Raw genomic sequence first — 26,595 nt, 5'->3', positions numbered from 1 at the left:
TAATTTAGCATATTTTTATACCAGTCATTTTACTACTTTTAATTTAGCATATTTTTATACCAGTCATTTTACATGTACTTGAGTAAAATTTCATCAAAGTAACAGTACTTTTACTTGAGTAGAATATTTAAGTACTCTTTCCGCCTCTGAAAACTAGCTAATCATTCATTTATGTTCAGAGTTAAGAAAGAAAAATTAGTAAGCTGGGAGAAAATGTTGGATTTCTTTAAGGTTCAAAGTCTGTTTGTGCTTCTGGGCTAATCCTACCACATTAAGTACAATCAGCTTCAGCCTTATCACATAAAATCATGTAAATAACTGAAAACAACAATTAACAATTATAACTTAAACACTCTGAGTCATCACTCATTTTTAAGCTACTATAAAACGGGGTTCAGTTCGTTTATGTTACATTGGTTTCTATTCATTAGTTAATTCAGAAATATATATTCTACCACGTATTAGTCATACAGTTCTATTCAGTTCTGTAATAGTAATTTATTCGTTACTGCTTTAATAATGCAGCCACGTTTGTGTCTCTCGCCAACTCTTGTCATTGGGATCACTGTCCGACTGTGAGGAAAGAGGCCAAATTAGTGTTTACTGTTGTTCTGTACGATGCTTCCTGGGAGACTTTTGTGCTGCTGTAGTAAAATAAATTAGAGCAATGAAATGTTTTATTTTGTGAGAAGGGTGAAAAATGCATAATTATACTTAGCTATTAAAATATATTTGAAAGTTTTGTACTTTATTATTGATAAAATGAATACATGTATTTTAATCAATTACATAAGCAAGAGAAAATGTTTTTTTTTTACCCATGACACAGTACTTTTAATCCTTGACCTTGACATGTTCACAGAGGCCACATTTATTTCTTTGCAATTTTTTGGGTTGAAGCATTGGAGTTTATGGTGTAGTTTTATTTAATATATGTGTTTAATGGGGGCCAAATAAGGAGCATAACACATTTTGTTGTATTTAAAAAGTTGCTGTATTGATGACAGCATGCAGCCATTTACTCTATACCATGGTCGTATAGGCTGCTGAAAATTGCTGGAGCTCTGTCTTTTATGTGTTTCATGTGGAATGAAATGTAAGAAGAAGTGAGAGCTTAGAAGCTTTGAATTTGTTCTGTATCACAAGAGCACAAGTCAACTTCTGTTATTTTTTTATTTAGATTTTTACCACCCTTTCTTTTTGGGACAGTTTCTATAATGCATCTGACCTGATCATTACACAAAGTTTAAGATTATTTTTGAGCGATTTAGAGAGCAAAACAAAAAACACTTACTAAAAATTGCCCAAAGGAATAAACTGTTGCCCATTCTCCATTCTTCTGTCAGCTTCCTAAATATTCATGAAGAGCTGCTGACTTTGTAATGCCCCCAACTCACTGTTCATAAGCAAAATTTACCTAGCTTTTGTGATTCCACTGGTTTATACCCCTTAGAGACTGAAATTATGCATTTAAGGTAATCCTTTTCCACAGAGGCAGACTTACAGGGTCTGAACCTGTACTGTAATCCAAGATTGATCCAACATTTTATATTCATAATGATTATCATTATGCTATGTTCTACTCACTCAAATCAAAATGAGCATTTGCACAAGAAAGACCTTTTCAGCAAATGTCGAATGACAACAATAGAGAATTAGTTCTTGAGGATTTCAGGGGCTTTCCAATAATCTTCTCCGTTATCTCAAGCACTTTCATAGGCTCGAGTCTGAAAGTAATATGAAAGAAATGAAAATGGACACAGAAGTAAAAAAAGGTTATCATTTTAATGGTTTACAGTCTGCCATTGTTCCAGAGGCAACACTGCTATTTCGTCAAGGGTTGATGAACACATTTACCTTCAAAGAAATCCCTGCCTTATGAATGTTAATGATGGATTACGGTATGGTAAATTAAACCATGATAAGATGTGATGCAAAAGAGAAATTTAATAAAAATGTAAACGTTCCCTCAGCAGATGAAAACTGCTGAGACGTCTCGTGAGGCTCCTGCCAGATATTTTAGTGTAAATACCATGACAGATTGGCTTCAACACACATTCAGAAACACCAAATGGCTTCAACTTTAAAGCTACATTTGGCTTATATATATACTAGGCTTATATCCGGCATCAAAACTGAAAGAGTACCATCCATTTAAGGACACCATTAAGGATTAACACTTGACTTTTACAATATGGATGATTGTCAAGCATAATCATTATTTCATAAAAAAAAATCTCTTATAAAGAGTTGGCAATTTTGTAAGACAGGTGTACAATTTACATATATCTGACCCATTTAAGCACGCCACAGTAACTTCAAGATGCTCAACAACCCATGAACATGATTTCTTAACCCTCATTTTATCAATGGTATTGCCCTATGTACACAGAAAGAATTATGTACAGGAAAAATATGACAAAAGGTTAAAGACAAGGACAAGTATGGATTTAAAACTGGCCTTCTGTTTTCTGGCTGTAAAATAATCTGCATCAGACAGACTCAATCTTCTAGGTTAGCAAAACAAAAACAGAATTTTAGGTCCCTTGAAATTCGTTCAGACTTTGCTTTGAAGAAGCAATCCCTGTAGGACTGAGCTGTGTAGTGATTGGCAAAAAAAAAAATTGGAAAAGGCTTTACTTTAGACATTGATTCTTCCATCAATTCCGTAAGGGAAACAAACAAACTTCTCCTTCCCTCCTCCAAGAAAGTCTCTTGCCAGAGATTTTTTTTTTACTTCAGTTCACTGCAGCTAGCCTTTACTCAAAACTTTTACATCATTTTCATTCTGATCTTATGGGATTCCTCAGTTGGAGTTGCCTCCCCATCTACTTTACGTGGCACATACTCAATCTCAATGTTTGGCTTGGCATTACCTTTCCCTCGGCTCCAGAGGAAGAGGAGAACAAGACAGAACAGCACCACTCCAAGGAAAGAGATAAATCCCATAGTTGTAGCAATGATGAGTGTCTTCATATCAAATGGGAATGGGACTGATCTACCAGTCCCATTGGCACCACTGTCATTGGGCTGATTGGAGATGAAGGCAAATGTCTTATTAGGCTGATGGGGCCAGTTAGGGGAATAACTATGGACATGTAAATGTGCAAGCCTGGAGTCATTACCTGCTGCATTGCTGGCTATACATGTATATGTGCCATTGTCTTGTATCTGAGCATATCGTACTTCAAGGGTGCCGTCCAGTGACACAGAGAGACGTCCAACACTTTTGGTGGTGATGATTTGCTTCCGTGGAGATTGCCACATGATCACAGGCACCGGGTCCCCATCTGCTTGGCATGCAAAATGAACTGTAGTCCCTTCATCTACAGGTCTCCGTAGTTCACTGCGATCCCGGATCTGAGATTTCTGGCAAGTGAAAGAATTTTCAGGAGGACTGTCTGGGAAGCTTTTAAACTCCTTCCCCTCCACAACCTTGGGCGTGGCACAAGATGGCTGCTGCTTGTTGAAATTGAGCCTGAAGCGCCTTCGAAAGACCCACCACAGACGGCAGTCACACGCCAAGGGGTTGTCAAAGAGGCCCAGGGTCTCCAGGTTGCCGACGGAGTGAAAGACAGACTCCTCTAAAGTGCTCAGGCTATTGCTGGATACATTGAGAACTTTAAGGTAGTTTAGTCCTCTGAAAGAATAAGGCTCAATGGCAGCCAGTCGACCACCCACCAAGTCGAACACCTGGAGCCTCATCAAATTGTGCATTTTGTTGCCCTCCACAACCTCAATGGGATTGAAGGAAAGGTTTAGAGAGCGAAGGTACACAAGGTGCTGGATGGCCATGTACGGGACGGCAGTGAGATTGCAGTTTGTGATACTCAGCGTGGTAATGTTGAGCCCGTGAAGAGACTTGGCGGTCAAGGTTTCCAGAAGAGACCAATTTGCTATCTCTAGCACTTTCAGGCGGTAGAGTCTCCGAAAGGAATAGTCCCTAATGATGTTAACTTTGAAATTCCACAGCTTGAGTATCAGCAGATTATGAATATGGCTGAAGGCCTCTGTGGGCACAGAGGTCAGGTTGCACCTCTCCATGGTGAGCTGCTCTAAACTATTGAGGCCGTGAAAGGCTCTATGAGAGATGAATACCAGGTCATTATCTCCTACCTCCAGTTCCTTTAGGTTGTAAAGGTCCTGGAACATGTAGTCCAGCAGGATGACTATTTTATTCTCACTGATATCCAGTCTTGTGAGGTTGCTCAAACCAGTGAACATGCCCAACTGAATGAGCTTCAGCTTGTTGTTGCGCAGTCCCAACGTTCGTAGGCCTAAGAGATTGCTAAATGCCCCGGGCTCAATGACAGAGATTACATTCTCGTTGAGCTGCAACTCTTCCAGGTGAGGATAGTTGATGAACTCCTCAGGGTTGATGGCTTTCAAACGGTTCTTGCTCAGGTCCAACAGTCGTGTTTCTATGGGTATTCCCTCGGGAAGGGCGATCAGTTTCCTGCGGTGGCACACGACAGAGCGCTCCTGAGCACTGCAGTCACAGCGGGAGGGGCATCCTGTGGCCGAGCCTGAGAGCACCGTGCCCAGCATCAAGATGAGAATGGGCTGCCAGCATGCTACTAGGTAGCTGTGCCCACTCGCCTCACCTGCCACCATCCTGCTGCTTACCTGCTGAAACAAAAGCCAGAGGTACTTTGTCAAACTCACTGAAGCAATGACTCAAAAGACACTTATATCTTTACCCACAGTCCCCCATACCAGACAGAGCAGAGTTAGAAATGAAAAGTAAAGCTAAAAAGTTTATCTAATTATAGTTGAGGCAAAACTGCTGATGATCATATAGATGTTCTGTACTCATGCAGATTGTGCTGCATAAAGAAAAGACATTTGATTAATGATCTCATGGAATTAAAAAAAGAAGACTATTTTATGAAGAAAGAGGAAAGAAATAAACTAATTTCTAAACTTTTTAACTTCCTGCTCTAACCATTTTTAAAATGATGAGTATGAATACCACAGTTTAGTAATACTATGGTATTCGTACTCATTCACATATGAATGATTGAATTAATATATTGTATTTATTGTTAAGAAATTCCCCTCAAAATGTGTGTGCTGATTCTCGAAGATCAAAGCTTTCTTATGGTAATGGAGCCCTATCACATATGGCAGGGTTGTTAGGAGTCCCATTTTATTTACATATTTTTAATTATATTGTGATTTCTATTTTTGTTAGCGTCACGAACAGTCAGACGAGGAGTAGGCAACAGGATGGCAAGGTAAATCAGACACTAGAGAACGCTTTGTATGCAGGGAAATAACTCGGCAATACTTGGGAGGGACTGGGAAAATAACTGAGGTTTATATAAAAGGGGACAAACAGGTGTGCATTATTAGAATTCAGGTGAATGGGAAACTTCATGTGTGGAGTCATGTGATCTTCTGGGGTATTCTGGGATATGGAGTCCTGAGAAGCGGGCGTGACAGTTAGCTGTGTAATTCTTTACATATTCTTTCTTATGCAAGTGGATTATCTTATAGCCACTCTCATAAATTAAATAAATGAAGGTTTTTAAATGTTTCTCTTTGTTGTAGGAACAGATGTGAAAATTAGATTCTCATTTCCCGTTATTACAACATTTGTGCTGTAATGATTTGAAATTATTTTACCTAGCTGCATCAAACACAAAGTGGCTGAGAATTCCATCTTCTGCTCACACTGTCGACAGCTTTAGTGTAAATATTAGTCTACGTGGACCTAATATTGCTCATAGTCATAGCTCATTGTTCTGCCTTTTTTTCCAATACACAAATAAAAGCCCTAGCGGATCGTTCTACCCACACTGGTTCCATCATTATTTTTTGCCTCCAACTGCTGGTGCATACATTCAATATCTGTCAATGCAACCTTGAAATTAAACTGCACACGAAAGCGCAGTGGAGGAAAATACAGTGTAGAGGCTGGGGGGTTATTAAACCCTGCCTTACTTGGACTCAGGGGTGTTTTAATGTAGAAAAGCCTTCAAGCTCTACTTCCCAAAATCGATCATGCAGTTCCATTCTTACTTCATACATGTCTAAAGTAAGGGCTTTTATAAAAAAAGCTTTATGAAACATTTACATAAACTGAGATGCATATCTGGAACATATTGTGTCTAATGTAGAGGCACTGCACACATTTATTGCTACTAATGTGATTTGTGTAACACAGCTTTTGAAGTTCACGCTCTATTTGTGCCATCAGAACACAGACAAGTTGTGTGGATAATTAAAGGGGGGAATGGGTTTTTTCCATAATTAAATGAATAAAATTTAGACAAAGTCGTTCAGTATGGTGTAAAATGAAATGCTATGTAACCAAATCAGAATTCGTTTAGCGGTAGACAGGAGCCAGTTTTAAGTCTCTAAAAGCTACTTCACACATAGATACAAATACAATGCATGATGCATGAGACCTTGTTCTATAATAGTTTTGGCTTAAAACATTTATTAAAAGGCGTTCATGGGGAAGGAATCCATGCACAGGGTTGTAATGCAAAATAGTCCCAAAGAAAATGTAGTTTTTCAGATTTATTACTATACTGCAACTCTCACAATTTCAGTTTATAAACTCAGAGGACATCTAAAGCTTCACTGATTGTGAATTGTAAATAAAATGGCTATATTTGTGTGGCACACCTCACTCCTGGTCCCTGTCACCACCGCTGTTGAGAAGTTGTAAGGTTCTCTAAGGTATATTCATTCATTCATTCATTATCTGTAACCGTTTATCCAGTTCAGGGTCGGAGTGGGTCCAGAGCCTACCCAGAATCACTGGGCGCAACGAAGGAACACGTTGGGGCGGCAGTCCTTCACAGGGCGACACACAAACACACAGACATACACACACTTTTGAGTCTCCAGTCCACCTACCAACGTGTGTTTTTGGACTGTGTGAGGAAACCGGAGCACCCGGAGGAAACCCACACAGGCACAGGAAGAACACACCAAACTCCTCACAGACAGTCACCCAAGCCGGACTAGAGCCTACAACCTCCAGGTCCCTGTGACTGTGTGACTGCGACACTGCGACATGTTTTTTGAACGGAATAGATGGGATAGATGGTCACTCACAGAAATCTAGTTTGTTATCGTCGTTATGTTGGATTATCACTGATGAAATATTAATATTACCTTGACTCCACTCGTTTATTTGTCATAAAGCTTCAATCTGCTTGTGAATGCAGTGAGTTAGACCGAGTTTGTGTGTGTGGTTAAATCTGTCAGTGAAAGTTATCCTCGCCAAATTAAAATTGAACCAGTACCCACACGCTTCAGTCTGCCAAGGGTAGTGTGGCAGCATAAAGCCATTGCAGAGCTGTTTAACAACATGCGGATGTTGAATGCAGTGTTTAGCACATAAACAGAAGATATAGCTGTGATATCATTCTGGACGACATTTATGAGTAGACTAATGATATAAACCAAAACCCGTATGGTTTGACTCGTGTAAGAGCTGTAGTTTAGGCATTGAGATATCTGTAAAGCCATTGCAAATTAGTTCAGTAGCTGAGCACTGATAGGCAGTATGTGAAATGTGAATGCTTGCCACACGTTTCAAGGGTGTGATTATTTCAAAACAGTTTCAAAACTAGGGTAAACAAATATAGGAATTGCGAGCTGATACGACTATCCAGTATTTCCCTTTACAATTGTGGCATTTGTAAATATAATGAAATGCATTTGACAAGTTGACATTATATTCTATAGGGTTTTAAACTGTTACCAACTGACCCAATCCAGTCTGTGTAATTAGGGCTGTGTGTGATCAAGACTTTTAAATACATAAATTCTAGATACAAATATAAATCATATTAAACCTAAAAATAGCAAAGCATTTTTATAATACTGACTGAAACTTGTACATTATTGCTTTTGTACAGCATCTGTAATGTCTATTATTATATATCTAGACAGAATTTGGGGGTTGAGGATCTAAGGCTCTGTTATTCCATATTTTCAGAAAAACTCAGAGTCGACATGTGTCGTAATCATATCTCAACACCTCATACTGTGAAGCAGCTGGAGCAGAACTATTTTGATCCGCTGCAATTGCTGTAAGAAAGCAAGAAAAAGGTGAGGCCTATATATACAACCATCTGCCTAATGAAGTATCGCTGCACAAATACTCCATCCGCAAGCATTTTCAGGTGAGTACGAGCTGCTCCAGCTCCTGTGTGAAATCCAGTGAGGAGCTCTGATAATATCTAATGTGTATTTGTACTCCTGAGTTAGGTCAAAAGCCCTGTCGTAGTCCAGTGGAGAGGACCGGACAGAAGTCTATCGGCGGAGAGTGATCTGCATTCATGGCACGGTCAGCCAGGGAGCGTCAGGCCTGCATGTGAGAATTACAACATCGATTAAGCGACTAAAATAGCAGAGATGGTTGGGGAGGGTGAAGGTCATGACGTAAACGGATCCACCATAAACACAGCCCCTTTATCATAGTGTATTTATTGCTGATATTACTTGGCTCTGTACATCCTATGCTACACTCTCAAGCATTACATAAACAACTAAGGTATTCGTTTTGTAATTATAATGTAATTCAAATGTGACTGAACTTTAATTATCGGTTTATTCTCAGGGCTCTGGTAAGGCTCAAGAAATCCAGCAAAAAATGCTGGATCATATAGTAAAGTGAAACCCAAATATTACAGGTGTAACAAATCTAACCTGAACTAGCACATGTCCATTGTGTTACTGTACTATTCCAAAGGCAGAGAGCAACCTTCATTTCACTTAATTAAGTCAAGACTGACATTAATTACATGTTAATTTTATTACCGGAAATACTTACAAAAATATTTGATAAACATTACTGTGTAGAATTGTTAGGTGCATGAAAATGGCATTTAAAGGGCTGCTTAACAAAGCAGTAAGAGTTTACTTGTTCAAAAACAAACAATAAATATTACAATAAAAACAAACGTCACTACTGCGGTAAGTGATATTCTGTGTGTATGTGTTGGTTTAACCTTTCCAAATTGCTCCTCATGGCAGTTCAGTATTATGTAAGGGTATCATCCATTATCTAATTTTACTGGTAATAAATAATGTTAAACCAAGTGTGCATTTGATTTGTCTGTGAGGAGTGTGGTGTGTTCTCCCTGTGTCTGTGTGGGTTTCCTCTGGGTGACTGTCTGTGAGGAGTGTGGTGTGTTCTCCCTGTGTCTCTGTGGGTTTCCTCCGGGTGACTGTCTGTGAGGAGTGTGGTGTGTTCTCCCTGTGTCTTTGTGGGTTTCCTCCGGGTGCTCCGGTTTCCTCCCACAGTTCAAAAACACGCGTTGGTAGGTGGATTGGAAACTTAAAAGTGTGTGTATGTGTGTGTATTGCCCTTTGAAGGACTGGCACCTCCTCCAAGGTGTGTTCCTGCCTTGAGCCCAATGATTCAGGATAGGCTCTGAACCCACTTAGACCCTGAACTGGATAAGTGGTTGCAGACAATAAATGAATTAATGCAAATTCTGACACTAAACTTTGGAATTTTTGGACTGGCAGGACAACCATATGATGCTTTATGTCATATTTATGTAGAAACAAAGAAACCCCAGATTTCAGACATCACTGTAAATGTTGGAAGGATGTTTAGCAATTTAGTAATTAAGGAACAGGAACATAATAGAATATCACTTCAAAATGATGGCAGGTAACATTTCAGCACAGATACAAATACTCTGATAAAAAATATCTGGTACACCCAAAGACAACGCCTCCACTTCAGTGTATTGTGACCGCCTCCTAACATTCCTGCTGAAAAAACACAAATCACAGCTTTGGAAAATGTAGATCTTTACCTCTGGTTTGAAGCTAATTGTAGAATTTGTGTTGTTTTTCTCAGCATTCAGCATTTTCAGCATCTCTCTCTCTCTCTCTCTCTCTCTCTCTCTCTCTCACACACACACACACACACACACAAACACACACACAAAACATACCCACAAACAGCAATTAATCCTAATAAAGCTCTATAATTGATCGATATAATTTTTTTCGGTGAAACAGTCCAGATGTTAGCAAGAGTAAAAGCATTAATGCTCATTTGACCTTGGTGGTCAGCTGTGGCATGATGAAAGACCATTACTCAAAGAGTTGGATTTATTATCCAATTAAAAGATTAAATCATTGCTCAGGAAGCTCTCATTCTGTAAACATACAAATCAAAGTCTGTCAGCTGACCATGAATTACGCATGACGAGAGACTAAAAACTGCAGCACCTCGGCCGGAATATTGCAACTGTGCAATTCTCAGTGCATTCATTCAACCAGTCAATAACTCGCAGTGTCGTAGAACATATTTGTAAAATCTCTGCTACTGAGTTTGCTGAATACTTGAAGTGCAAACACATCGGGATAAAAGGGAATTTTTTACATGGGAATGTATCGCTCAGGCTTGACTGACTCAGCCACTTATAGCTTTGCTGTTTATGAAAAAGTCTCGGAGTGCATGGAAAAAGAGCAGCATGTTGCACTTATTGTATTGATTACAATGGCAAAGAAAATGTGGCACATTATGTGGATTTAAAAGCAGCTATTTCTCATTTTTAGAGTTTCTGTTATAATATCACTTCACATTTATGGCTGCAAATGTACATTGTTGCTGAATAACAACATGCAGCCAACAGTTTGTTAAAGAGGGATATGTGATCAGTTTTTCAAAAGTGCACTGGCTCAGATTTCTTTAAAGCGGTGGTGAAAGGAACAAGAGTGGATCATGTGAAATATAGGCATTTTATTTAATATTCAAAATGACCAAACAACCAGTGTGAACCTACCTATATGTTTGTACATCTAAAGCCTATAATAATAATAATAATAATAAAGGATGTAACTTGACTGGTGTACCCAAACCTTTGGCAATGACATTTCATGATCGTCCTACCATAAATGGTTTTAGGTTCATCACAGATTTTGACTTTGTTTACATTTGAATTTAGATTTTAAGGAAGCTCCCTGGATTCCCTTTGAAAGCCTTTATAAGAAGTCACTTTAACCCAGCAACTAAAACGAACAGTATGTCCTTTGTTAGTGAGCTCAGCTGGACAGGAGATTCCATAGTGCTGTTTACCTCCTGTGAGGAGCTTAAAACAATTTTAAGCATCCCCAGAGCATATGCCATGATACAAACAAATTTTCAAGTTTGGCATGTTGCAATGTCCTGTTGAGAGGTTTTATTAATAGTAAATGAAACTAAACACCCTGTAGCAGGTTGTAGACATTACACCATTTCAGGGGTCAGTGTGGAGTGTTAAAACGTAACAACAACAAAACAAGGCCTACATTTCACCTTTTTTTAACGTAACACAATTTCTGTGTGAAGCATTAACACAGCTTCAGAAAAGCTTCACCACCTTGGCTTTGTTCTGAACCGGTAACTTTCCTCACAGCCGTACAGGAGTAATAGCTTTCCTTCTCTATTGCTTTTCCCTGCACAGTAAGAGGTCATATCCATTCAAGCCTGTGTGGTAGCTTGAGGCAAGGAAACCAAGTGACCATCACAGGGTTATTTTAACATAGAAAAGCCTCCAGTATTCATTGTCAGATGGGATGCCCTATTTTTCCACGTGTTCTATAATTTAACTATTTGTGAGGTGTTGTAGAAATAAAGGCCTGCGTAAAAGTCAGGGACCACTCTTCCTTTGTTCAATCCCCAGCATAAACTGTCATTAAACAAGATGTATCTGGGAAGGTTATACTTCATATTTAACAGAAATAAAAGGCCTGATTGAACATCAAACTTTGTTTAAAGCTTTCATCTTTGAGATACAGGATTAAATCACAGAGTCTGAAAAGCATCTGCCCATGCTTTCAACACTTTGTGACTGAACTGTGTCCCCAGTTGTTAAGAAGCTGGTACTGAGAAAAGATGTCAAAAAAAAAAAGGTATAAAATCAATCAAGATGCTGTTTTCAAAGTAGTGAAACGACCTGAAATCAAGTCTTTGAAAAAGAATGAAAGCAGGCCATGATTGGATATATAAAACATTAAATACTCATTTAACCTTTGACACTTGTGATTTTCTGCTGGTTACTTGACAAAAATGTATAAACATTAAATGTGGCCTCTTAATTTGGCACAGTTATTATTATACATTATACTGAATCCTTCAATGTTCATGTTTGTGTCTGAACTGCCATAGTCAGCACCAGGAAAACAAATACATTCCTGAAAAACAGAAAAAAAATGATTCAGCCAGTATCTTTAAGTGGTTTGATTGTCTACAGTAGTCTTTATTAAACATTCGTTTCCCTTTCACCAAATGTATTTTTGTTTTTTCTAGTGGAAATTTAAACAACTAAACAAACATAAGTTAACTACAGTATATTAATTTACCATGAAACATCACAAGCAGATGTGAAACATCACAAGCAGTATCACTGTCACACAGCTTCAGGGACCTGGAGGTTGTGGATTCGAGTCCCGCTCCGGGTGACTGTCTGTGAGGAGTTGGTGTGTTCTCCCTGTGTCTGCGTGGGTTTCCTCCGGGTGCTCTGGTTTCCTCCCACAGTCCAAATACACATGTTGGTAGGTGGATTGGTGACTCAAAAGTGTCCATAGGTGTGTGTGTGTGACTGAATGTGTGTATGTGTTGCCCTGTGAAGGACTGGCGCCCCCTCCAGGGTGTGTTCCTGCCTTGCGCCCAGTGATACCGTGTAGGCTCCGGACCCACCGCGACCCTGAACTAGATAAGTGGTTGCAGACAATGTATGAATGAAAAATATTTCCTGTGTTTCTTTACTCTTTATTTTCCTCATTATTTTCAAGATAATGCAAGAGAATTGACCCAAAGTGGAGATTGAACCTACAATCCCAGGATCCTGGAGTTGGGTGACAATGACACAACCTGTTTCATCACCATGCCGCCCCATTCAATCATTTAATATTCAGCTCTCAACAAAAATATTCACTTCCGTATGAGACTTATAATACAAAGCTTAATGTACAAACAATGATAAGACATAAGCATTGCTAAAGTTAGGGCTCGTAAAATACATGTGTAGCCAACTTTAATGAAACAAAATGCAGTTGGCTAAATTTACACACACTGTGTTTATGGTGATTTATTTCCACATTACCATGCGTGACCAATGCCTGCTGACCTGTCAAGGTCAATCAGAAATGACCAGCCACATTGACACCTGCTCATTAGCTTGATGTTAATGTGTGAGACTTTATGATCTCACTCTTCAATTATATAATGCTTGCGATAGTGAGTGAGTGAATGAGAGAGATAGATAGGTAGAGATAGAGAAGGATAAAAGAGGGAGAGAGAGTGAGACAGAGAGAGAGAGAGAGATGCTTCTCTTTTTCAAGGCGTCTGCTAGTGATGTGCCTTCGCCTGTTTAATGGAGAAATAGATTTCTTTTAGATTAGCGTGTTTTCTCAATGCTCAGGAAGTTCATAGGTGTGGTTCTTAGGAGATTTGTCCTCTTCCTCTCTATTTGTCACATCCAGGGCCATCAGTCAACCCAGAGGGAGAAATCAATTACACCTTCAACAGAGGAAAACTGCTTTATTTATCCATTTAAGGCCAAGAGTGTGCACACCATAATAGCGTCAATGAATAATGGGTTAAGCCAGCAAAGCTCTTCAAGTATGATCGTTTAACTTTGTCAACAAAAGAACATTTCTATGGGATTGTTTGTATCGTGATAAATTGGGCGAATAAATCTGTACACACTCGCCTTCCTCAAAGCCGACACCACGGAAGGCATGTATAGGCTAGAGCATTTTATATTACCAAGCAGATGTAAAACTGTAATACAAAGTTGAAGGCCTGTTTCTCCTCCCTCACTCAACGATCTGTCCCCCATTTCTTCCTAGTGATAACCTTGGAAGGGGGAAAAAATATCACTGAGGACCATTTCTTCAGCCTCCTCAGTTTCCCTTCCCTGCTCACAATTTTTTTTCCTCTTGACCTTGCCAATGAAGTCCTGCTGGACTAAGCAAGACAAATAAGCAAAGCAGAAAACTGACCCACATGCATATTCTGCCCACTGAGAGTTAGAAATATCACTTAATATAACATCATATGGCATAAATAGCAGAGCAGGCCAGATAAGTGTAGTCCTTTTATTTTAAAAAACTTCACAACAGAGCTGGCACCAGCTTGACAACCAGTGTTTCAACTCTCAGTTGATACACACACAGTCCCAATAGCATGGAAAACTTCACATATAAAACCACTGCCTAAGATTCAATGTCCAAAAGAATACAACGATTTTAGACCCACAGCTTTAACGTCTGTGATCATAAAGGCCCTAGAGAGACTTTTGCTCCAACATCTGCAAACTACTTGTACTAATGAGAAATTAGATCCATTTCAGTTTGCATATAAAGTAGGGTGAAGCACGGAAGACGCTGTTGCTACATTAGTTCATATTACTACTAAACATCTAGATAAACCTCATACTTATGTGGGAGCACTCTTTCTAGATTATTCATCAGCCTTTAACACAATCCAATCCAATATTCTACTTTTTAAAGTGTCTCGTCTGAGAGCGAACCCTTATTAGATTCACTGGTACACTTCTTTTCTTACAAATAAAGTGAGCAAGACTCTTTCTCCTGCCAAAACGAGGACAAGTGTCCAGGGGGGGGGGGTGGGTGGATGACTACTGACCTGCAGACTGACCAATTAAATGTTTACAGAGAAGGTTATCGACCAATAACGGTAGCTCTACAGTCAGACCGTCCAATCAGAAGATTTTAGGCGACTTCACCACGCCCCCTTCTCACTCAAGCGAATCAATTGGAATAGAGGAGGGCGGGACTAGTTTGTGAATGAAACGCTTCTCGAAATTCTATGTAAGCTCTAGAAAAACAAAATCCCGGATGTTTGTGAAATTCCGCCCGGACATTTTTTTTTAAGTCTAAAAAAGAGGACATGTCCGGGTAAAAGAGGATGTCTGGTCACCCTAGCAAACACTATTAAATGACATGGACAGCACCAGCAGGGAGTTAACAAGGTGTTTACGTGGAGCAAAAACAATGCTCTAGACATTGGCACAAAGAAAACAGAAGAAACTCTGTTTGGCCCAAAATCGATAGTCGCAAATCCCTCCATTACCAATAATGAAATAATTAAACAGGTGCTGTGTTATAAATATCTTGGCGTAAAGATTGATGCCACTCTATCATGGAGACATCATACTGACTACATCTGTAAAAATATTAAAAAGAGAATTTATTTTCTTCGTCGTCTCCGATCTTTTGGAGCTACTCAGCAGATACTCCTACTGTTTTATACTGCTGTTATTTTGAGTGTAATGCTGTGTGCTACAGCTGTTTATCTACATCTGTAAGGTCCGGATTGAATCACTTGATCAGAATCTGTTTAAAGATTGTGGGTCAGCCTCTAGAAACCCTGTATGAGGTCGCTTGTTATAACAACACAATGCGGCTGGCAAAAAAAAACATCTTTTCTGACACTAATCATGTTTTGAATAGTGAATATGTACTTCTTCCATCTGGACGACGATACAGTGTTCCACTGTTTAATAAGGTTAGACTGGATCATTCTTTTGTACATCAGTCAATTCTTAAACTGAATAAAGAGCTTAATTCACATCTATGAAAGCTGTTTCAATGCGAGTATTTATTTATTTTTTTTTGTAATGTTAATGTACTGTGTCTCAATAGAGCTACTGTTTCTATGCAAGACAATAAAGTGTCTATCTATCTATCTATCTATCTATCTATCTATCTATCTATCTATCTATAAGAAACATATGGATATGCTATTTTTGCACATTATCCATATCAGTTTAAATCTGTATCTAATAAAAAGTGTCCCAGCAGCCGTTGTCTGAAAGAAGATGTTGGGGTAAAATAATGACTCTCTTTTTAATGCTCTAATGTTTGGCTAGTCCTGTTAAAACCGACATGGTTCACACAGACAAGCAATTAGTAATGGAGGTCACTGTGACCCCAGGAGATAAGTGGCCTGCAGTTGGTTAACATACAGTACACAGTAATAAAGCTATTAGGCCTGCTGACCACAATATTGAGATATGTGTGAAATAAGGTTTACTCTAGTACATAATTAGGATTTTGTACTGCATGTTGGATGCATAGAGCTAGTTTCCTGGATTAAACCCAGCCTGGGACTAAACTGCAATGCTAACGATTTCACCACTGAACATGCCACTTAGACTTTTGGCATATGCTGTGTTCAGGTGCTCATTTGAAAGTTGCGCATACCAGATGGTTAACTAATAATTACAACTTCACTCCATGTGGCTGGTTGAAAGATATGCTCTACACAGAGAGAACATACCCTGTATTTTCATTGCCTTATTAAAAAAAAAAAAAACACCAACACATTGATCACATTAAAATGTGGCAGGTCTACTTTTTCACACTCACCATCACGTTGGCAGTTTTTCAGCAGAGGGAAAGGTGAAAGGTTTCACCAGATGACACATCTGGCAAACTCATGCATCATCTAGACAGCAGTGTCCAATCTTATCCGCAAAGGGCCAGAGTGGCTGCAGTTTTTCAAACAAGCAGAGGCACACCTGATTCCACTTGTTTAATCAGTTGGCCTCAGTCTTCAAACAATTGATCATGTGCTCTCCTGCTCTGTTCGAATGAAAACCTGCAGCCACACCAGTCCTTTGTGGATAGGACTGGACACAACAGATCTACAGCTCCCGGTCTTTCTTTTGGAAGGGAAGGGATGTAATGAAATATGTTTTCATGGCTGATTTACTCAAATGTTTGACTCCAATTTGTCCTGAACCTACAGAGTTTTAAAGACCTTTAATAATATTCTACACAGCCTCGGATTTATGCAATTACAAAGACACTGCATGGATAACATAAGCCTTGCCCTTTCACCACCCACTTGTCTCTAATATACTACACACTCAGAAGCCTGGTTAAATTCATTGACAAAAAATGATAAAGATATAATTAATGAAACTAAAGCACATACCAGCTTTAAATTTCAACACATTTTTGTTATTTCATTCATTCATTATCTGTAAGCACTTATCCAGTTCAGGGTCGCGGTGGGTCCAGAGCCTACCTGGAATCATTAGGCACTAGGTGGGAATACACCCTGGAGGGGGCGCCAGTCCTTCACAGGGCAACACAGACACACACATTCACTCACACCTACGGACACTTTTTGATTCTCCAATCCACCTACCAACGTGTGTTTTTTGGACTGTGGGAGGAAACCGGAGCACCCGGAGGAAACCCACGCGGACACAGGGAGAACACACCACACTCCTCACAGACAGTCACCCGGAGGAAACCCACGCGGACACAGGGAGAACACACCAACTCCAGGTCCCTGGAGCTGTGTGAATGCGACACTACCTGCTGCACCACCATGCCGCCTTTTGTTAATTCAGTTGTTTTTATTTTTTAGTCATTTTGAAATCCTTATACCTGTACATCTCTGCTGTTTGAGTGATTTCCTAGTTTTAACACCTTTCAAATATATAATTAAGCATCTAGGAAACTGGTCCATAGTGTCAAGATGAATATAACTGAATTATATATGTTTTTTTAAATTATGCGGCTATCAAACTGACAGATCCAATCTAATAAGCAGTGCAATATTTGTTTCAATGATTTGATCAGTGGGAAAACCAAATGAAACCAGAATGGGTTAAAAACCTAATGTTCCTAATGTTCTAATGTTAACCTACTGTAAACCAGTAGCCTGAAAAATTAAATGACTGTAATTTCCTCTGTCCAATTTGGGGTAAATTTCAGCTTTGGGTTTATATCTTGGGGGGGTTACTAAAATAATGGTTAATCACTGTTAGAAAATAAATGACTCAGCATTAGCCACAGTCTATGGATGCTCATAATGTAATGGCACTCTCATAGAAAACGGCCGCATGTAGGAAGAACAGAGGACATCGAATATATTATGTTGAGTAGTTAATAGTCTCTTTCTGCCCAAAGGGAAGTATATCTTATTCCTTCCATTAAACATATTCATAACATTCTCCCATCCCTCTCTTAGCCCTCTCTCTCTCTCTATCTCTCTCTCTCCCTTTATCAGTTCTGAACACATTGCAGAAGACTAATAGGAAGTGCATTCGGTGGTCAAATTTTATACCTTCACAATGCCTAAATATTTGCAGTGCCCACTTAACTGATGATAAAGGCTTGTCTGTCAGTGACTGACATGCATTACAATGCTACTTAGATGGCACCAACCACCTCATTCGGTGTTTCATACAGAATCTCTAATGGCAAGGCTACTGTGTACAAGAAGCAGAAACTAAATTAAAAGTACAGTCAATAAGGCTGACTACAAAAAAGAAGCAATATTAATAATAATATTTATGAGTTATTTCGTATTGCTTTAACATATTTACTAATGGGCAATTCACATGAGATGCAGAATCAAATTGTTGTTTTTGTATTTTTTTATTTTTTATTTTATTTATTTGGTCCCACTATAAAAGTTATGCTACACTGAGTGGGTCCCTCACATGGTGACAGTCATGTTTAAAATATGTTGGATATAAAATCTGAAAAAAATCAATGTGGCTACGTATTACTATAATGGCTGTTTTTAACATGAAAACAATGAAAAGAGGAATTGACTGATTGCTCCTTTAAAAAAAGCATTTTAGAGTAAATATATAAAATACCATCCTAGCTACTTATAACACCAGTTAATACTTGTATTCCAGAAATGTGATTATGTTCATTGCAGGGATTTATGTGGTGGGAGACATTTCAAAGTCAAGCGATAAACTCGCTCTCGTTAAGGATGGCAAATCCAGGGACTACCATCCATTACGACATAAGACGATGTCTTTATCTGTATTTACAACAGCAGTTCATCAGGGAGGACCCAAGCCAGATCAATAATCAGCTTCTCAGCCCTAAGCATTCATCTTCCTCCCAACTCACACCAACAAACCCGTGTACCCAATCAGTCCTGGTCCGGATAGCACTGATTTTGGCTTTCAGAGAACACATTTTCCTCCAACAGTGTGCTTCCATTTGACTTCCAATTCCTTTAGCCTTTTGATCTTATTTTTTGACTACAGTAATATTTAGATCAAAGCCCAAGGTTTTGAGAGCTGAGGGAAGTTCACTAAAAGGAAAACCAAATACCAGTAGCTCTCCTCTAAGACACGTAGAAACAAAAATCTCAGAATACAAATTATACAGTTCAACAATAAAGATGAAGAAAGGCAATATATTTCAAAAGTCTAGAACTGCCAGAATGTTACAGCATGGATATAAATTATGTGCGATATAAAACACACACCTGTTTAATGCTACTTCCACAGATATATATTTTTTTAATTCCTGCACATTTCGTTAATGTCAAATACACTTTTCTACAGAAACTTTCTGAAGAAACCGAATATTTCTGTACTGTCAGAATTCTTCACAATGGTGGCAATAGGAACCAGACGTCTGAAGTGTTTTATGGCTCTAAAAGCTCCTTCACAGAAAGCTATTACATGAAGTGGTTAAGAATATACTGCCTGGTGCCTCAGACAGTGAATTACAATAGTTTTGAGATATAATATTGGCTTAACATATTATTTTTCATATCAAAAGCCATTCATGGCAAAGGAGTACATAAAGGGTCTCTAAAGGCGAAACAGTACCCCAAGAAAACATTTTTTTACACCTCTGTATTACTATTATTAACACTACATGTAAAAATGGGCAGCCGCGCCAAAAGGGAGGGACACTAGCACCCTCTAGCACCGAGGGACACACCCTCTTGCACCCAGTGGCTCCAGGGTAGGTTCTGGGTAAGTGGTCACTGAAAATGAATGAATGAATGTATGAAAAGTTTGAAGATATGTAGAATCACTGGTTATTTTAGATGAGTAAAATTAGCAGGTTCTTTGTTGTACACATCCTGACCTCTTGTTCCATAAGATGCACTCTTAAACAAATGTTCCTGAACAGAACCTTTTCTGTTATACAATGGGTCTTTAAGTTAACTAAAAGGTTCTTCATCTCCGTTTGAAAAAACATCAATTTAAAGGTTCTTTAGGGAGCCTTTAATGATCCTTATATACCATCAGTCAGAAACAGTGGTTCTTATCATGGTCTACGGGGCTCACAGGCAGTCCACATTCTAGCTCAAGCCTCCCAAACTCCCAGCAGGGATAAAGCTAAAAATCCAGACCTTGTGGGGCCTGGTTTTAGAGCCACTGCTCCAGAGAACCATAATTTTTTAGAGTGTGGTTACAAATATCTATTACTTTGAATTGGCTTATTTACTGTGACAGGCTAGAGATTCAAATAAGCATTTTTCAGAAAGATAAAACAAGAAACAAGCCTCATACACTAGGCCTTCACTTTGTTAGCGAGCTACATCCTTTACACGTTGTTGTCTTCAAGCACACGAGGCTCTGTAGCTGCATTAAAAGTGTTATTGGGCGTCTCAGCCCGTGGACCTGCTGAATTAGCATCTGCTGCTGCAGCTTGTCAAATTTCCTGTCATGGTGCAGAATCTAATTGGAAGCAGTTCCACACCAGTCCGTCTCTCTGTTGCCTGACAATGGTTAATAATAATTCCATAAAATGTTCCTCTTTCCTCATTAAAGCTCTTGAGATTCACTTGAAATTCACCGCTAGCAGCAGGGCCTAAGCCGGTAATTACTCCAACCTCTTTCCCTCCTTTACACACAGGCCTCTTTGTTTTGGGTTTAATTGAAAAAAAAAGAGGGAGAGCAGGAATGGGGAGTGAATATAGGACGGGCGTAATCCCAAAAGCAATCTAACTCTCGCCAAGCTACTTGGAGTTCTTTATCAATAGTTCCATTTGAAAGGGGCTTATCTCCTGAAATTAGCCACAAGATAATCACTTTCAAGCTTCCTGAATTATGCTGCAATTGTTCCTTTGGCCAGGCTCTCCAGTTCAGCCTAATAATTTTATTACGTGGACCGATACGATCAATGATCTTGTCCTCTCCGCTTTCAAAAAGGAACAAACGGGGCCCATCAACGGCGACCGAGGCGAGATATGATCGGGTCAGATCTGGTGCTAACCGCTCTATGATAACATACTACTAGACCCTGGGAACGGATATGTAACCCTGCATATGGATTTTTATGGGCATGGCTGCTTCAGAAGAGCAACCAAGGGTAAGAGATGGGGACCAAGGGCCTTATCTGTCCTCCAGGTCTCAGTTTTTCTCTTCGTTTTTAAAGCTGTCATGATTAAATTTTAATGGCACAGTCTGCAGCATTGTAGAGACTGTAGTGTGACCTTCTGAATACATGTGTGTGAGGCTGGACTGAGGACGTGGTGTCTGATATGGCACTCAGAAACCTCTTGCTGCAGCCCCCCTCGCCTGTGCTTGGGCCATTTTAATAGTGCCTCATTTCGTGTGACAGAAATGAGCCATTATGTTGATAGGCCCTGATTCTCGAATCATGCTACAATGAGGACAAATGCACCCCCAATCTGTCCACACTCGTCCCATTTCCTCTCTCACCAAGAACCTAGAAACGTTTGTAGAGAGAATGAGAGAGGGATGGGGGCGTGAGAGAGAGAGAGAGAGAGAGAGAGAGAGAGAGAGAGAGAGAAAGGGAGGGAGGGGCAGGGGCTGATTGGCAAGAATCTAAATTATAATCATTGGGGACTTCTTTTTTTTCCCCTGTGGGGCAACATTATTTACAAACACTGAGCAGCCATTTGGGTGGAAAACTCTTAAAAAAAAAACATCTGGGCATAGAGAAATCATTTTGAAATTAGTTCATATATATTTTATGAGACTGTAGAAACATTATATAACACATCGGCCAGTATCTAGACATTTGACTTGTTATAAGTATGTTTCAAATCAAAATAGTCCCTGTTTAAAAACATTAAACACTCTGGAATAATGAGATATATCAGCTATACTGACCCTGTCTGGCGACAATTACACAAAATGCCAGTGTCATAAGCCTTATGAATGTTAGAGTAGAGTACAAGCGGGAAAGCACAGAGCTCTCATGTCTTATCTTGCCTTATATTTGATATCCTTATCAAACTGCAGCAATATCATAATGGACATTATCACCAGTAGAGATTTTACTTGCTGGCTGAATCACTGTTAGCATAATCACTACATTATTGAAAACATATTTCAGCCGATTGATTTGTCCCTAATTGTATCTTTATTGACTGTGAGGACTGTTAGTCCAGTGTAAATGACTCCAGTCTATCTGCTCTTGTTCCTCTCCAGAGCATGGCAGGGACACTGTTGCTGTGCAGTTGTTTCCTTGTGCAGTGTTCCTGCTCAATACATGCTTATATGCATATTTGCATATATTATGTGGCAATGCACGCCAATCTGCTGAGAGAAAGCCAGGAAGAGGTTCGGCTCCATGCTCAGTGCCTTGCTCGATGCCTCCTTGAGGAACACAGCAGTGGGTAATATGCCACCCACTCTTTACACATTCTTATATTGCCTTAAACAGCTGTCACCATTATAGGTAATGAGCTGAAGACAGGGGAACATTCTGCCCTCCTCTTTATGGCTGTTTAGGAAGGTATATTGCTCAGAGTATGATATGGGAATAAGATAAACAAGCAATGCTTTTATGTAAATTACCATTTATGTTTCGATGAGTATGTGTAGTTAATGAAATGTGGCAGTTTTAATGGAAATACGATTGAAGACATAGCGGAAGCATGAATTTTTGATGTCCAAAGGATTCCTCCATTAATTCATTTTTGGTGGCCTGCCAAGATTAAGGAATAAAGTGCATCTCACCAAAAGAGGAGCCTGCTTTGCTTGCAGACTTGGTCAGTTAGTGAGAGAGGGTGAGAGAGAGAGAGAGAGAGAGAGAGAGAGAGAGAGAGAGAGAGAGAGAGAGAGAGAGAGAGAGGGAGAGAGAGAGAGAGAGAGAAAGAGAGAGAGAGCTGTCCAATAAAGGCAATAATCCAATTGATCCTAAAATCCAATATTCATCATTACATAAGCCTTTATTCCTGTTAATGATATAAGGAATTAAGGCTCACAGTATTAATTGCCATTGCATCCTCTTCCAGTTTATGTATATCCTGAAATGACTATCCTTCACTCTGCAGCCTTAAATACAACAAACACAAGCATGAACATTCACAAATGCAAACACGCCTGCATGCACAACAATATCTTTATAGCCTTTTGGAAAAATAGATCAAGAAAGAGGCCAAATTCATGGATATCATTGGATAGGAAAGCTAAGAACAAGTGAAAACAAAATGTATGCATGCTTGTGCTTATATTGTGCTTGTATCCATATGATTATTATGATCTCCTCCCTGACAACATAATCCATGCTGATCTCCAAATCCAAGATACAGTATCAAATCAAATTCAGCAGCATTATTCAGCATGTTCTGGTTGGAATATGCACCAGCTCCTTCTCCTCTCTCTCTCTCTCTCTCTCTCTCTCTCTCTCTCTCTCTCTCTCTCTCTCTCACACACACACACACACACACACACACACACATACACAGAGTGATTATCACCCATACATATTTACATACATTTCTCCCAGACATTAATTCAACGAGTCTCAGAAAAAAAGAAAGAAGAGAAGTCATCCTTACATACTCCCCCTTGCATTTATTGAGCGTAAAGTGCTCTTACCAGAAACGTCATGCAGAGGAGTCTAATTTTGGCAGCTCCATTCCGCTGCTGGGGCGCTGCTTAGATCCAAATGGGGCCGGAGTGGCAGGGAGGCCTTTGTAGGAGAAAAAAAAATAAAACAATTCCTGAAAGCGAGGGACCAGCTTCAGAACGTAGGTGGAGGAGGAGGACAAGAGCTGCAGTCCCTGGCACAAAAGCACAGACCCTGCCCCGGATGCAGGCATCCATGTAAACAGGAGCAGAGCGACTCGCAGTGCCTCAGATACATGCTGCACCCAGCGGAGCGAGCGAGCGAGTGAGAAGAGAGGAAGATGGAGAGGGAGGGCTGCTGTGCAAGGTGGAGGGAGGAGCCGTGGCGCATCGAGATCGAGAGATGGAGAGAGGGAGGGATAGAGGGAGAGGGTGGGAGCGTGCTCAAGATTGCCAGGCTGACAAGAGAGGGAGACGACATAGAGATGGAGGGGGAGAGAGAGAGAGAGAGAGAGAGAGAGAGAGAGAGAGAGAGAGAGAGAGAGAGAAAGAGAGAGACTGAACAATGCTCAAAACAGGGCCAATGTGACTAATGAAATTCAATTCTGCCGTTTGTCAGAGAGACTGCAGTGGAGAAGAGAGAAGTGAGGAGGGGGGTGGAGAGGTGTGGGGGGAGTTGTGAGGTGGTGGGGGGTGGTTACAGAGTGAGACAGGCAGAGAAATGGCATGCCACAACCATGGGGTCAAAGGCAGTCTTAAATGTACCTCTGTAAAAAACTGCAAAGCCTTTTCGCTGCTGCTCTGTCAGTGCTGTCAGTGTGAAGTGATTAATGCCAGGCTTTTATGCAGAAACACAAGCAGCACTCGTCATAAAGCGTGCCTGAGCCGCGATGTGACAAACGGATGACTCAGGGAGGTAAACAGGCAGGGGGACGATAAACAACAGCCAGCTGAGAGACAGAGAGAGACAGAGAGACAGAGTGGGTAGGACAATAAAGGGAGTGACCCCAAAAGAAGGCAGAGAGATGGATGATCAGAAATATGGAGAGAAAGGGGCAGGGAAAGACCCGGACTAGAAAAAGAGTAAATATCAGAGAGAGAAAAGTTGAAAAGACACACCCACAAACACACCCACAAACACACACACACACACACACACACAGAAAGAGCGAGAGAGAGAGAGAGAGAGAGAGAATGAGAGAGAGAAATGAGTAGAGATTAAATGAGAAAAGAAAAGAAGAGAATGAAAAAGAGATATGAAAAGAAAGATTCAGCAGAGAGATAGAGAGATAGTGCAGGTAAAGAGTAGGGAAAATAATGAAAATAGAGTGATCAAAGAGGCGGAAAGACAGAGAGAGGGTAAGGAGAAAGAGAAAAAGAAATGAGAGCATGAGCAGTGAACGTGAGAGAAAAGGAGGGATCATCAGAGGTTGGCGATCAGAGTGAAGACTGCCAAAAAAGAGGAGAAAAGAGATGAAGAGATGTGAGCACAGGGAGAAGGAATGATGAGATAGCACGTATGGATAAGATGCATGGTCAGAGATATAAAATGAAGGGAAAATAAAGAAGAGAGAGAATGGACCAAGATGAGGAAGATTAGAGAAGGAGAGAGACATGATGAATGAAAGAGAGAGATAGACAGAGAGAGAGAGAGAAGAGAAGGGTGACAAAGGGGAAAAAAAGGATGATTAGAGAAGGAGAAAAGGAGGGATGATCAAAGAAAAAGAGAGCGAGTAAAAGAAAGGGATGATCAGTGAGAAAAGAAAAGAAGGCAGATGATAGAAAGGCAGGATGAAAGACCAAGAGGAGAAGAGAGAATACTAAGTGAAAAGATTTTAAAAAGTTAGAGTGAGGGAGGGAGGAAAAGACAGTAAGGAAAAAGAATGAGCATAAAAAATACATGGAGAGAGGAGGGTGATCTGTAAAGTTGAAAGGCAGAGGAAAAAATGGAAAGTGGTTAAAATACAGAAGGATATAATAAATAAGTGTGTGTAGAGTGGGACGATGTCACAGCAGGTAGTGTCGCTGTCACATGGCTCCCGGATCCTGGGGTTGTGTGTTCATGACTGTCTCCAGTTGACTTTCTGTGAGGAGTTTGGTGTGTTGTCCCTGTCTGGGTTTTCTCCGTGTACTCCAGTTTCCTCCTCCTCAATTGACTACTCAAAAAGTGTCCATAGGTGTGAATGTGTGAGTGTGTGTTGCCCTGCAATGAACTGGCGCCCCCTCCAGGGCGTGTTTCCGCCTTGGACCCAGTGTTTCTGGGTAGGCACTGTGTAAAGTGGAGGAAGTCTGCTGTAGCTGCTACATTGAAAGGTCAGTCCATGAACACTCGCCTTGTGGGAAAATAATCAGGTGTAAATCCCTGTAAGTCCCCACACCATTATTTCTAAACAGTAAGAGGAAAGCATTGGAGCCCCAGGTGAAGGATGAGTAAGATTACTGTGGGGGCATAATCGAATGCAGATGGGTGGGGGCAGGAGGGAAAAGGCTGTGTTGAGCAGGAAGTTTAGGAGCTGCTTAGCAGCAAAGGCTACAGGGGAGCTATGTGATTTCTCACTGCAGACAGAGAGAGAGAGAGAGAGAGAGAGAGAGAGAGAGAGAGAGAGAGAGAGAGAGAGAGAGAGAGAGAGAGAGAGAGAGAGAGAGAGAGAGAGCAATGCACATCTTGTGAGGGATTTATCTCCATACAGTTAAAGCAGATGAAGTCTCAGTGTGGGAGACGAAGTAACGTGCATGTGTGTGATCCATCTCGAATCTGTCCTCGTCATTTTGTTAACACTCTAATCTTCTCCTGGCACACCAGCACTTTCCGGCACAGCAGAGACCTGACATGTGGTTTATGGTGACATTCAAGGTTGTTTCTACACATTATAGAGCCATACCTATAGTATTAGCGTACCTAAGGTAGCAATATTTAGATTGATATGTTAGGAAGTGAACATATGTTATCTCCCTAACAGTGTGCTTTGTTGTCACAGAGTGACACATATCTCCAGCAAAGATGCCACAAAGTAAAAAAATATTCTGAGCATGCCTTCGGAAGAGCATA

General features: G+C 40.2%; 1 protein-coding gene across 2 annotated transcripts; it reads right to left on the bottom strand.

The window, feature by feature from the left end:
- Positions 1–1,782: 1,782 nt before the first annotated feature.
- On the bottom strand, positions 1,783–23,724 carry LOC136679143 (leucine-rich repeat and immunoglobulin-like domain-containing nogo receptor-interacting protein 1-B). 2 transcript variants are annotated; one of them, XM_066657468.1, is made up of 2 exons: positions 23,577–23,724; positions 1,783–4,629 (listed from the first exon to the last, which is right to left on the bottom strand). In XM_066657468.1, the coding sequence occupies exons 1-2, from the start codon at positions 23,586–23,588 to the stop codon at positions 2,773–2,775; spliced, it is 1,869 nt and encodes a 622-aa protein (XP_066513565.1). In that variant the 5' UTR covers positions 23,589–23,724; the 3' UTR covers positions 1,783–2,772. The 2 variants fall into 2 exon arrangements, with proteins under 2 accessions (XP_066513565.1, XP_066513566.1); XM_066657469.1 differs by having other exon boundaries at positions 1,783–4,626.
- Between the last annotated feature and the right edge of the window lie 2,871 nt (positions 23,725–26,595).

The sequence above is a fragment of the Hoplias malabaricus genome, chromosome Y, assembly GCF_029633855.1.
Source record: "Hoplias malabaricus isolate fHopMal1 chromosome Y, fHopMal1.hap1, whole genome shotgun sequence".
NCBI classification, from domain to species: domain Eukaryota; kingdom Metazoa; phylum Chordata; class Actinopteri; order Characiformes; family Erythrinidae; genus Hoplias; species Hoplias malabaricus.
Note: the sequence above shows the minus strand (reverse complement) of the source record. Positions and strands in the feature narration are given on the sequence as shown.